General features: G+C 43.1%; 1 protein-coding gene and 1 pseudogene across 1 annotated transcript; one reads left to right on the top strand and one right to left on the bottom strand.

Moving 5' to 3' along the window:
- Window positions 1-4,823: 4,823 nt before the first annotated feature.
- On the bottom strand, window positions 4,824-12,526 carry LOC131245160 (peptidyl-prolyl cis-trans isomerase-like; annotated as a pseudogene).
- Window positions 12,527-12,621: 95 nt separating this feature from the next.
- LOC131245168 (phospholipase A1-Igamma1, chloroplastic-like) lies at window positions 12,622-13,386 on the top strand. The gene has a single exon (XM_058244442.1). It carries the CDS (start codon window positions 12,622-12,624, stop codon window positions 13,384-13,386), a length of 765 nt encoding a protein of 254 aa, XP_058100425.1.
- Window positions 13,387-13,615: the final 229 nt, after the last annotated feature.

Raw genomic sequence — 13,615 nt, forward strand, 5'->3', positions numbered from 1 at the left:
TCTCAACTCCCTAACCTAAACCTAAACCTAAACTTGAAAACCAAAACCTAAACCCGATCCCGAACCCGAACCCAATTTCCTAAACCTAAACCTTAACCTATTCTCAATTTCCTAAACCTAAACCTAAACCTAAACATAAAACCTAAATGTATTCTTGAATCCTTAAACCTAAACCTACACCTAATCCTAATCTCAACTCCCTAACCTAAACCTAAACCTAAACTTGAAAACCCAAACCTAAACCCGATCTCGAACCCAAACCCGATTTCCTAAACCTAAAACTTAACCTATTCTCAATAATTTCCTAAACCTTTTATCTTGTAACCTAAACCTAAGCCTAAAGCTATACCTAAACCTATAACTTAAACCTAAACCTAAAACCTATTGCTTATAAGCTAAACCTAAACCTAAACCTAAACCTTAACCTAAACCTAAATGTATTCTCAAATCCCTAAACCTAAACCTACATCTAATCCTAATCTCAACTCCCTAATCCAAACCTCAACCCGATCCCGAACCCGAACCCGAACCCAATTTCCTAAACCTAAACCTTAACCTATAACCTAACATAAATCTAAACCTATTAACTGCACTTATAACCTAAACCTATAACCTGAACCTATAACCTAAAACCTAAACCTAAACCTAAAATCAAAATGTATTTTTAAATCCTTGAACCTAAACCTACACCTAATCCTAATCTCAACTCCCTAACCTAAACTTAAACCTAAACTTGATAACCCAAACCTAAACCCGATCCCGAACTCGGACCCGATTTCCTAAACCTAAACCTTAACCTTAACCTATTCTCAATTCCCTAAAGCTATAACCTATATACTAAAACCTATAACTAAAACCTAAATCTTAACCTAAACCTATAATCTAAGCCTAAACCTTAACCTTAACCTTAACCAAAACCTATAACCTAAACCTTAACCTATAACCTATAACCTAAATTTATAACCTATGACCTAAAACCTAATCCTAAACCTAAACCTAAACCTAAACCTAAAACCTAACACCTAAAACCTAAAACCTAAACCTAAACCTATTTTAATAATCAGTTTTATTTTTAATAAGTGCTCATTTTTTTGGAAGGAGTTTATACAATTCTTCATGATTCTGAATTATAATGTTTTGTTGGTTAAAATTTTTTTTTTTCAGGTGAAAGACAAAAAGAAAATTGTTGCTGATTTTTTCTTTTTTAATTTATGATGTTAAACTTATATGTATTTATGTGTGGATGAATGTAATGTGGATAAGATTGCTTGTGTTTGGATGGATGTAGTTTATGTTTGGATGAATGTAGTTTATGTTGGATTTACGTAGTTTGGGTTTAGATGGATGTAGTTTATGTTTGGATGAATGTAGTTTATGCTGGATTTACGTAGTTTAGGTTTAGATGGATGTGAATGTGAATATGATGAAATATATTATATAACGGTGTATATCAGGAAGAATACGATGAAATATATTGTAATAGGTGTATATGATGATGTAACGGGTGTATATTGACCCTCTTATAAGGGACAGTCCATGACAGTCCATTTTAAGGACGGTCCATGACCGTCCTTTTAAAGGATGGTCCATAGCCGTCCTTTGAAGGGCCATAAGATACGGTCCATGACAGTCCTTTTTAAGGACGGTCCATGACCATGCTTTTAAAGGACGGTCCATGACAGTCCTTTTTTAAGGACGGTCCATGACCATACTTTTAAAGGACGGTCTGTGGCCGTCCTTTTAAAGGACGATCTGTGGCCGTCCTTTGAAGGCCCATAAGAGACGGACCATGACAGTCCTTTTTAAGGACGGTCCATGACCGTCCTTTTAAAGGACGGTCCATGGTCGTCCTTTAAAGGCTCATAAGAGACTGTCCCAGACCGTCCTTTTTAAGGACGGTTCACGACCGTCCTTTTTTGGGACGGTCCATGACCGTCCTTTTTTCGTCAATAAAAATGATGGTTTTCAACCGTCCTTTAAGTAATACGACACGTCAAAATTTGACGGCCCTTGCGACGGTCCAGGACCGTCCTTTTTGGTCATTTGAGACAGTTTTGGACCGTCCTTTTTTCGCAGTTTTGGCGTAGTGTGGGTCTCCTTGGTGGAGGCCTTTGGAGGATTTGAAATATCCCGCCGCTTCACCGTTTATAAGCATCGAGTACTAGTTGTTTGCCAAGCATTTTTCTGTCAGGATCACCTATTTCTCGCTAAATCTAAAGCAGCTAAGGACCTGACTAAGGAAGCTCCACTCAACCCTATCGTACGCCTTTTCCAAGTCTAATTTTAGCACAATTTTACCACCTTGAACTTTTCTATTTATTTCTCTGAACATCTCCTACGCAAGGGTGATGCTTTCAGCGTTGGCAGCACTTTGTTTAATCTAGAGGCTATGATCATGGAGAAGATCATGTATACATAATTGCTGAGGCTGATTGGGAGGAAGTCTGAGAAGGTAAATGAGGATGCAGATTTTAGAATCATACAAATGAGGGAAGATTGCTTTGGGGATATTTCCCCCTTGAATCAAATGAACCATCGCTTTATGGAGGTCTTGCCCCACTAGGTGCTAGCAAGTTGTAAAGAAAGCCCCGATAAATTCGTCTAGACCTAGAGCCCTATCTTTAGGGAGAGCGCACACCGCTTGGTGGACCTCTTGGAGGGATGGAGAGGCTTGTAAGAAATTATTATCCTCTATAGAAAGAAGGCTTGGGATGGACTGATAGAGATTGTGCGCTAGTACTGAAACCTCCGACCTGAATAAGGAGTTGAAGAATTTCACAGCTTCAGTTTTGATGGATCCCCCCAACTCAATGTTGGTTATCCGCTCTCCTCATCCTGTCTGTAGCGGAAGCATGGAAGAATTTTGTATTCTTATCTCCCTCTTGAAGCCATGAATTTCTAGCCTTTTACTTTCAGAATATTTCTTCCCTAAGTTTCATGTGAGCCAGATGATGTTTGGCCTCAATGAATTAGCGTTGGAGGCCCTCATCAATTGAATTTTGCATCCAATGTCCAATGTTGACTACGGACTCTTCAGCCAGTCTAACTTGATGGAAGACGTTGCCGAAGATTTTCTTGTTCCATACTTGGAGAGTTTGCTTAACCTTCGACTGAATGCGCATAGAACAATCTAGTAAGAAACTATAATTTTCGGAAGAAATTCGGCTTGACATTTAGGTTCAACCGAAGCCATGTTCAATGCCACAGAAGGAGAGTTCGTTTCAACTTGAGGTTGATAAAGACTTCAAATCTATTTTGGAGAAATTCGGCTATAACTGAGAGAAAATTTTGCATGACCGAATGTATGTTTGGCTACAATTGAAGGTTGTCGTCGATGCGACTGAAGTGTAACATAAGTGTGTAAAATTGAAGTTGGTTCATGTCAATGCAAATTTTTTTAATTTAAAGGGGTGAATCTAGCCTTCCTAAACACGAATTATGATAGAAGAGAAAGTGCAAGGATTTGCGGAGCTTCTACTGAGTCCACCTTCTTCTCTAATCCTTCGGTTCTTCTTCAGTTTTTTTATTTTTCGTTTGAGTTTTAATTCAATCATGTCTATGGTTTGGCTAAATCTCTTAGCCACGGTTAAGAGGTGAAGCTTGTAGTTATTTTTAATGTTATAGTTTACTTTGATTCATGTCATTGGTTTGAATGAGGATATATTTTTTAGTTTACTTTGATTTATTGTCGACTTCGGGCACATTGGATGCTTAAAAAAGCTAGAAATAATTACTTACCTATTTGGCAAGGGATTGATCTGTAAAATCCATTGATCTACCGTATGTTAAGGGTATTATAGATGCTTTGAATTCCTTGCAACCAAAACTTTGATACTTTACGTGGGAACCAATTCAATTGAAGTTCAAATATATGTTGGTATATGAATGATGATTTAACCTCTCTATTATTCGGCTGAATAGGATATGACTTCAATTCCAGTTGAGTTATATGATTGAATAAAGTGAATTAAATATTAAAAATGACTATAAGTGGATCCTGGATGATCTAGTGCTTTATTTTCGTTGATTTCCTTATCAATTACATCATTACTTCTTAAAATTCAAATTTACAAGTTAGATATAGTTTTAATTTTAAAGTGTTCCAGAAATCGCGCAAATATAAGTCCTTGTGGGAACGGCCTTAGTCTCACAGAGTTATTACTACATTGCAGTCTTACATTTGGGGTTTGTTCTAATCAAATTTTTAGCGTCGTTGCCGAGGACTTCAACTGTGTCTTTTTGAAATACTTTAGTATCAGAATTAGTATAGGATTAGGATTTATTTTTGTTGCATTTTTATATTAGAATTTTTAAAGATTTTTAAATACTAACATTGCTTTTGTTTATTTTGTTTTGTAAAATTTAACCTATAATCATTAATCAGATACTACCCTTCCAACCATCTTGCTCTATTTATTTCAGATTTTATTTTATTTATTTTTAATTTTTAGAACTTTTATTTTAATAGATAGGTTTAGAATTAGGGTTGAGAGTGATTCACAAATGGCCCATCAAATGTGAGGAATTTTGATGCATGGGCCATTTATGATCAAAGGCTCGAGTTACTGTAGTAGGCCCACCTATACAAACTATAAACCTGAATGGTAACTAGTAGAGGTGTTGACGTTTAGCCTAGGAGTGTAAATGGGTCAGATTAGGTCAGGAGCATGTATAAACTAAAAACTTAAATCGTAGCAAATACAATTATTAACATTTATTGGTAGAAATTATAATTGAGTTCATATATAAATAATGGTAACTATCAATTTTGATGGTAAAAGGTAAAATGGCCAACGTTAGGTACCAGATGATTTCGATTAGCATTACTTTTTTTTTTTTTTAGAAAATGCAAGACCCTAATCTTATTATAAGAAAGAACCCTTTCTACACCCAAACAGTCATTTACTCCCTTCTCAAGGACAAAAGTGTAAAAAGATCACAAGACTCTAAACCCAAAGTCATAAACCCTAATTTCCTAGGGCATCATCATCCCAACCGTCCATCTCAACGGAGCTAACCGCAATCGGCGATCACAATTGGCTTCGAGGTCCTCCTAGACGAGGACCCCACTTTCTCAATTACCTTCACGATATCCATACCCTCAACGACCTGACCGAACACGACGTGCTTTTTTTTCAAGCTGAGAATTTCATTGAACATAAGGCCGAGACTAGCTTACAAGAAATTCAGGATGGCTCAACAAACAAAAAAGGGGTTGAGCCCTCCTATCATATGAGAAAACAAGAAGATAACAATAGGGGAACTTAAGAATGGCAAAGAGAACCTAGCCCAACTTTGTCAAGAAACAGTAGCCTTTGATTATCTGAGGGAGGGTGTCCCTAGATAGGGAATTTTCGTTGGCCTGAGCCTCGCTCCCCCGACGGGCCAAAGCATCAGCTACCGAGTTTGCTTCCCTTGGAGTATGCACAATTTTGAGTTGGACAGAGCGGGCGAGGAGGGAGATTCTAGCCTTCCAATACCAAAAATGCCAGCCGACATTAGCCGAGTCACAGAGGGCCTTCACCACCACCAAGGAGTCGCTTGCAAGAAGCAATTTAGTGTGACCTAGCTGGAGTGCCAACAAAAGAGCATGAAAGACTGCTTTCGTCTCAGCCCGCATGTTTGTTCCGTAACCATAGTCCCTGGCGAACGCGAACAAGAATCTCCCTGCCTCATCTCTCCCAACCCCACCTCCTCCAGAAGGCCTTGGGTTGCCCCTAGAGGAGCCATCCACGTTCAATTTGATCCAGCTCGAAGGAGGTCTGTACCATTTCACTATAGAGACTTTGGGCTGCCTCAGATGCAGGTTCATGATTCGCTAGTCCCTATACATGGAGGCAACTGAGCTGAGGAGAGTTTTTGGAGCAAGAAGCCTGGGACTAAGGAGCTGGGCCCAATGAAGGATGCACTTCACAATGGTGGAGACGTTGGAAGAAGCGTTGTCAAAGCGGATGGAGTTTCTGGCTTGCCACAATTCCCAGAAAATGAACATGGGGATCAAGCCTTTTAGCGGCGAGGTCGATGCACGAGAAGAATCCCACCAGAGAGCAGCTCAGCTAGCCAGAGTTAGGGGCAAAGGGTGGGGGATCCCACAATCCCGCTGAAAACGCTCCCAAACCCCACTGGCAAAGGACCCCATGGCAAAGAGGTGGTCCACTGATTCACAATCTGAGAGAGCAGGTGGAGGGTAGCAGGAACACATGGAGGCGAAACTGATGCCTTTGCGTTGGATGTTCATGTCAACAGGAACTGCGTTGTAAATAATCTTCCAGGTTAGGAGGGAGACCTTTGGAGGAACCTTGGGGTGCTATACCCAGGAAGCCCAGTTGACCTTTGGAGTAGTGGGCCTAATGGTTATGCTAGGCCGAGGCAGTTATGAGCTCTCTGTTCCCTGCCGCAAGCCAAATACGTCTGTCCTCCATCTCAGACGTGCAGAATCCTTCAGCGGTGATGTGATCCAACACCGCCAGAGGCAGGAACAGTAATGCCTTGGCACTATCAATCCATCCCGAGGGGTCGATCCAGTCGCAGACAGAGGATGGAGTATCAGACTGCTGATGAAGCTGTAAATCTTTTAAGAAACCTAGCCCGGACCAATCCTCAGCCCAGAAATCGATGGCCCCTCACCCGATCAGCCATCTAGAATTTTCCCTGAGCAAGGGGAACGCTGCCCTGATTCTCTTCCAAAATGGAGCTGCGTTGGGGGCAGCAGGAGAAGACGGCACAGAAGCAAGATCAGGAGCGTATTTTGCTCTCACAAACTTGCACCAGCAGCTGCTCTTGCCCCGGAACAGGACTACCCAAGCAAGCTTTAAACAACAAGCATGCATCACCGATTTCAAGGGTCTTAGGCCCAGACCACCTTTCAATTTTGGCAATAGAAGACTACTCCATTTGCGCCAATGGCACTTCTTCTTAGGCCCTGTCCACCCCCAGAAAAAAATCAGCAAACCATTTTTCTAAATCAGCTAGGACGTTGGAAGGGACTTCCGTGGCCGCAAGGATGTGCACCGGGATGCTATTGAGGACGTGAGTGATGAGGGTGGCCCTTCCTGCCTGTGATAAGATTCTGTTTTGCCATGTAGAAATTCTGGCCTGGAACTTTTCAAACAATGCCTGAAAATAGCATCTCTTAGGCCTTCCTTGAAAGACAGGAACACCTAAGTACGAGAAAGGGGGCGCTGCCTTGGAGAAACCAAGAATGGAGGCCGCAACTCTGCATCTCGATTCTGACGTTGCTGAAGGGGGGATGAAGAAACTTTTGGAGATGTTGATTTTCTGACCCGAGTAGTTTTCATACTGGATAAGGAAATTCTTAATTTTGATGAGGGACCTTCTAGAACCGTTGGAAAATAGGATCGCATCATCTGCAAATAAGAGATGAGAAATGGGGGGGCAATTTGGACGAGTCTTGTAAGGCTGGCATGCACCCGAAGCCACCAGCCGATGGAAGCCTCTGTTAAGCCCCTCCACTGTAAGTATGAAAAGGGCTAGTGAAATTGGATCTCCCTGTCTTAGGCCCCTAGAGGAGTGGAAGAAGCCGGCCGCCGCGCCATTTAAGAGGACCGAGAACCAACAGTTCGACCAACAACGTTCCACCAGGTGGATCCAATGTATGTGAAAACCAAACTTCTAGAGGACCGCTTTCAAGTAGCTCCAGTTGAGCCTGTCGTAGGCCTTCTCCATGTCCAGCTTCAGTAGAAAATTTCCTCCCCTGACTTTCTTGTTTATGTCCTTGAAAATTTCTTGGACCAGGGCGGTACTCTCTGCCATGGAATGACTCCGTACAAAAGCCACCTGTTCTATGGAGACAATGCTGGGGAGAATAACTCCCAGCCTCGCAGAAATGATACTAGAAAAAATTTTATACAAGCAATTACAAAGACTGATTGGTCTGAACTCAGAGAAGGAGACCAGGGCACTTATCTTGGGAATGAGGCAAATCAGGGAAGCTGTGAGCGCTTGAGGGAGGTCAACTCCTCTAAAGAAGTATCTGGCAGCCATGAGGAGGTCATTGCAAATCATAGACCAACAAACTTGGAAGAATGCCCCGGAGAAGCCGTCAGGGCCAGCTGCACCGTCCGGCGGGATAGCTTTCACCGCCTGATGAAGTTCGTCCAAGGAAGGTTCGGCTAGCAGGAGGGCGTTATCTTGAGCTGACACAAGGTTTGGGATGGTCTGTAGGAAGTTCTCAGAACTTAGATTATCTTCAGCCTGGAGGAGTTGCTGGAAGTGCGTAACCGCTGCCTCTCGGATGTCTGAGATGTTGGAGATCACTAATCTATCTGCTAGCTTGATTTCTTGAATTAAGGCTCTTCTTCTATTGGCAGCCGCAACAAAATGAAAGAACTTGGTGTTGCGATCACCTTCTTCCAACCAATTGGTCCGAGATTTTTGTTTCCAAAAAATCTCCTCGCAAAGTTCCAACCGAGAAAGGTTATTCCTTAACCTCTGTACTTCCTGCTGCATGTCATGGTTAAGAGCCACCATTGCTGCTGCCTCAGCACTGGATAGCTCCAACGAAGTGACTTGAATCTGGCTAAAGATGTTTCCAAAAGTGGCCTTATTCCAGTGCTTCAGGGCCTGCTTAACTGCCTTCAGTTTCGCAATGACAATCTGAATTGGATTTCCATCCATTTGGGCTGCCTAGACCTCTTGAACCAGCACTTGGAATCCATTGTGGGAGCACCACATTCTTTGGAAACAGAAAGCCCTTGGACCCCCCTGTTGAGGCGGAGGAGAGTGTAGAAGCAATGGGGCATGGTCTGAATTTAGCCTGGGGAGATGATTGACTTGGAAGGATGGAAATTTTTGCAGCCAACTATCATTACAACACACTCTGTCAAGCCTGGCCCAGACTCTCGGCTGACCCGACTGACTGCTACCCCACGTAAACCTATTACCTGAGAAGAAAGCATCGGCAAGACCAGCAACATTTAGAGCCTCCACGAAGTCCGTCGTACTCCTAGCATCGAAGGCTGTGGATCCTTGTCTCTCTGAATGCGACATTACAGCATTAAAGTCGCCATAGACTGCCCAAGGGGAGGAGCACCCCGAGCTGATGGTGGCCAGGTCCTCCCATAACTTCTTCCTCAACAAACGGGAGCATTTCGCATAGACAAAGATATAAGCACCTTATCCTGCGCTTGGTTCCAACCCACGTCCAATGAGAGCATTTGGTCCAAGATTGCCAGTGTCGTAGTGGACAAGAAGGAGGCCCAAAACACCCAGATTTTGCCACCTTGGTCAGTATTTGAGCAGGAGGAATGATATCCTAACTTTAGTTCTATACGAACTCTTTTATCCTCCTTGAGCATTGGCTCTAGAATAGCTAGGATGACTAGTTTGTGGTGCCTGATTAGGCTTTTAAGAGTCCTAATAGTGGGAGCATTTCCCACCCCACGCGCATTCCAAACGATGACGTTAAGCATTGGCCCCCTTTACAATAGTCTCGCCCTGTCTCTTCAGAGTTCTAAGTCTGCCATACCTGTTCACATCTGAAACTTTAAATGTTCTTTTAGCTCTCTGTTTTGGTCAGAAAATCTCTGATCCGACTGTCTTAAATGTACATTGAACACCCTTGTCTAGAAGCTCAAACAATAAGCTTTGCCCTCCTGTCAGTTCTATGTGCTTCCCATCGAGCCACTCCGTCTTGGCCGTACAGATGAAGAACTAGGAGCCGTTCATTCCAGGTCCGGCGTTGGCCATGGACAGGATCCCGGCGCCGGTGTGTTTCTTGATGAAATTCTCATCGGCAAACTTGGAGCCATAGATCTACTCACCGCCAGTGCCATTTCTGGCAGTGAAATCGCCACCCTGGCACATGAAATTCGGAATGACTTGGTGAAAGCTCGAGCCCTTGTTGTGAAGGGGCTTGCCGGAGTGCTCTGTGCCCTTCTCACTGGTACAAAGGGCCCGGAAGTTCTTAGCCATCCGTGGGGTTGTGTCCGCATAGAGCTCCATCACGATCTGGCCGGCAGGGGCCCCACCGACGGTCATGTTGAAGAAGACCTTGGATTTGGCATGGCTCAGTGTCGGATCGGGTTCTTTCGACTCATTTCGATTAGCATTACTTCTAATATATTTTTCATGAAAAATGGTGCCAATTATTTAAACGGCCTAGATTGTCACCTGGACGGTGAACCACCTTTTAGAAAAAGAAGTGATGATCTATTGCTAGTCTAATACAAAACAAAACAGAATACAAAACCTATAATTAACTTTGTTTTTTTGGGTTTTTATTTAGGTTGAAATTGAGTTTGGGTTAGTTGATTTTAGTATGACTCAAATTAGACTCATGCGGGAATACGAATCCCATTTGGTTGGCAAATAAACACTAAAGAAACATAAAGGTGTGTCATAAGAACTTTTTAATGTTTAAGTGTTCAGTCACCACTATTTCATAGAGTGTGGTCCGCCTGACATCTAGACCTTCTTCATTTTTCGGATCCTGCCCTAAAATGATCTGGAAAATGGATGGACGGTGAGGATGCAGAATACATACATCAAAGTGGGCCCTACGGTAAGTGCTGCACCGTCTTGCCTGAGTCGGGTCTCACCTAATCCTCTCCCGTTGCTTGTTGATCGTACATTTGCGGTCAACCTAAAGCGAGTTGATCGAACTGACTACTGGGCTAGGGTGTAGGCACAAAGGGGTCCACCTGATCACAGGATCCATTCTCACATTTACTCTCGGAAGCGGATTGGCTGGTGTACGACCCACATCAGCTATATAGCTGGTGTGGGTACGTGTCTTGCCAAGACGAGCGCTGACGCTCCTCCAGCTCCTAGGACAACGGTTTAAAGGAGATCAAATTTATATGGCCTCAAAACGATGTATTTATTATATCCACACGGTTCATCCATTTGTCGAGATAATTTTAGAGTATTAGCTAAAAACAGAATCATATCCAAAGCTCAAATGGACCACAATACAAATAGCAACGGAATAATGACTTTCACTGTTAAAAAATTTACAGGGCCCATCATAAAGTTTATTTTCCATCCAACCTGTTCATAAGGTCATCATAAAGTTTATTTTCCATCCAACCTGTTCATAAGGTCACAAAGGCCTGGACGAAGAGGAAAAAAATAATTTATCTTGATCCAAAACTTCTGTGACCCCAGAAGGGTTTCAATGGTAGACGTTCAATTCCCTACTACTTTTTTCAGTGTGGTCCACTTGATCTCTGTATATCTTATTTTTCGGCTCAAGCATTAACACGAGCTAACCAAATGGATAGACAGTTCGGATATAATACATACCTCATGATGGGGCCCAAAGAACTTGACCTCAACACAACAGCTATATAGCTATACGTTTGGTACACCAGCCAATCGGCTTCCTTTACTCTCGTGACCAACGGAAACGGATTGGCTACTCACCCTGCCACTAGCCAATGGCTAGTAGTTGGTGTTCCGTGGGCCCACCATGATGTATTTGTTTCATCCATGCTGTCCACCCATTCTTCCATACAATCTTATGATACAGGCCCAAAAATGAGGTTGATCCAATTCTTAAGTAGATCGCACAGTGTTGATTGAACGCTCACTGTTAAAAAATTCTTACGGGCCACAAAAGTTTTGGATCAAGATGATATATTGTTTTTGCCTTCATCCGAGTCTGTATGACCTAATCAACGTGTTAAATGTCAAATAACCATTATAGTAGGTGCTAGGAGGTTTTTAGTAGTGCACATTCAATCACTACTATTTTCTCAGGGTGTGGCCCACCTGATATATATATATATATATATATATATATATATATATATATATATATATATATATATATATAATTGAAGGCTTGGTACTAAAAAATGATGTACATCTAAATATCAGATGGACCACACCATGGGAAAACATTAGTGATTGATAGTCCACCAGTAAACACCTGGTAGGGCCCACTGTAATGGTTATTTGAAATCTAACCTGTTGATTAGGTCATAAAGACCTGGATGAAGGGGAAAAAAAAATATCAGGTTGATCAAGAACTTTTGCGCCCCCGGGAAGTTTTTAATGGTGGGCGATCAATCAACACTGTGTGGTCCACTTGAGATTTGGATCAAACTCGTTTTTCAGCTCATTGACTAGTGGCGGGGTCAGTATCCAATCCGTTTCCTCAGAAGATGGCCACGCGTGGTGGCAACGTTAGTTGTAGTCGTTATGTTTGAAAGTTCCTCACGTTCTTTCTATATTTTCCATTATTCTAATTCAGAAACCGTAAGACCGGTGAACACATTGCCAACAGTGATCACGCAAGAACCGGGTCTGCTGAGTATCCGCACGACTCCGGTAATCGCTTTTAATCCACATCAACATCAGAGGCCTAATCAGGGCCATCTCCCTCCATCTGGATTTACGCACCTCTCCAACTGCACCAGACCCTAGATCACCAGCCCACTACATACCCCAGACATGGCCAATTCAAAGACTCCCATGTCGTCCCCCAAGGAAGATATCCCTGCAAAACAGTGCAAGATCCACAGCACGTCCAGTTCCCCACCAGAGACATCAGCAGCTCCATCTCCCTCAATTATTCTCAAACCTCGGCCTTCTCCACTTACGCACCTCTCCAACCACGCAGGGCCCCAGATCACTGGCCCACTACATCTCCCAGACATGGACAATTGGTTCACTCCCATATCATCCCCGAAGGAAGATATCCCTGCAAAATGGCGCGACATACACAGTCCGTCCAGTTCGACCCACCTGATTGACCCACCGGAGAAATCAGCGCATCCATCTTCCCCAATTATTCTAAATTCTCACCCATCTCCACATACGCACCTCTCCAACTGCACCAGCACTCAGATTATGGGACCAATACATCTCCCAGACATGGATAATTCGATAATTCCAATGCCGTCTCCCAAGAAAGATATACATGCGAAATGCCAAGAGATCTACAGTCCGTCTGGTGGAACACGCCTGATTGATCTACCAGACCTGTGGCTCCCACAGGAGATCGTACGTTATGGAGAATTCGCAAAGGCCACGACCATGGCTTTCAAACTAGACTCATACTGTGGGAGCTGTCAACACCATCTGGGGATGGTCTTGGAGCAAATCTGCCTCATTAAGCATGGTTGCAAAGTGGCCAAGTTCATCTACGCCCACATTGATGGGCCCAGTTGGATGCCCCAATGGTCTGGCAACGGGAGCAAAGATACAAATTTGATTGGCTATGTAGCTTTCAGTGACAACTATAAGTCACACCAGATTGGACGTAGGGACATTGCTGTGGTGTGGCGTGGTATCAAAGCACTCTTGGAGTGGTTTAAGGACATTGAAATCGATCTTATTCCATTTGGCAATGATGTCTATGTGGAGTTGGCATCTGGGTTCCATAGCATCTATAAATCCAGGAGTGACTCTTCCAGTTAGTTAAGTACATCAGAACAAGTGATGGAAGCAGTGAAAGGTCTTGTGAAGTCGTACAAAGAGAAAGGTGAAGAGGTGGGCCTCACCATTACTGGTCACAGCCTAGGTGGAGCTTTCTCTCTCCTCAACGCTTACGAGGCTGCCTCCTCCCTCCATGACCTCAACTGCCATTTCAGCGTCATCGCTTTCGGGGCCCCACAAGTCGGTAACGGGGCATTTAGAGACAAGCTCG

Source organism: Magnolia sinica, chromosome 1 (assembly GCF_029962835.1).
Source record: "Magnolia sinica isolate HGM2019 chromosome 1, MsV1, whole genome shotgun sequence".
Taxonomy (NCBI): Eukaryota; Viridiplantae; Streptophyta; class Magnoliopsida; order Magnoliales; family Magnoliaceae; genus Magnolia; species Magnolia sinica.

What these genes read in the sequence shown, in the direction of transcription:
- LOC131245168 (XM_058244442.1), top strand. Translation starts at nt 12,622, where the DNA reads ATGGACAATTGGTTCACTCCCATATCATCCCCGAAGGAAGATATCCCT.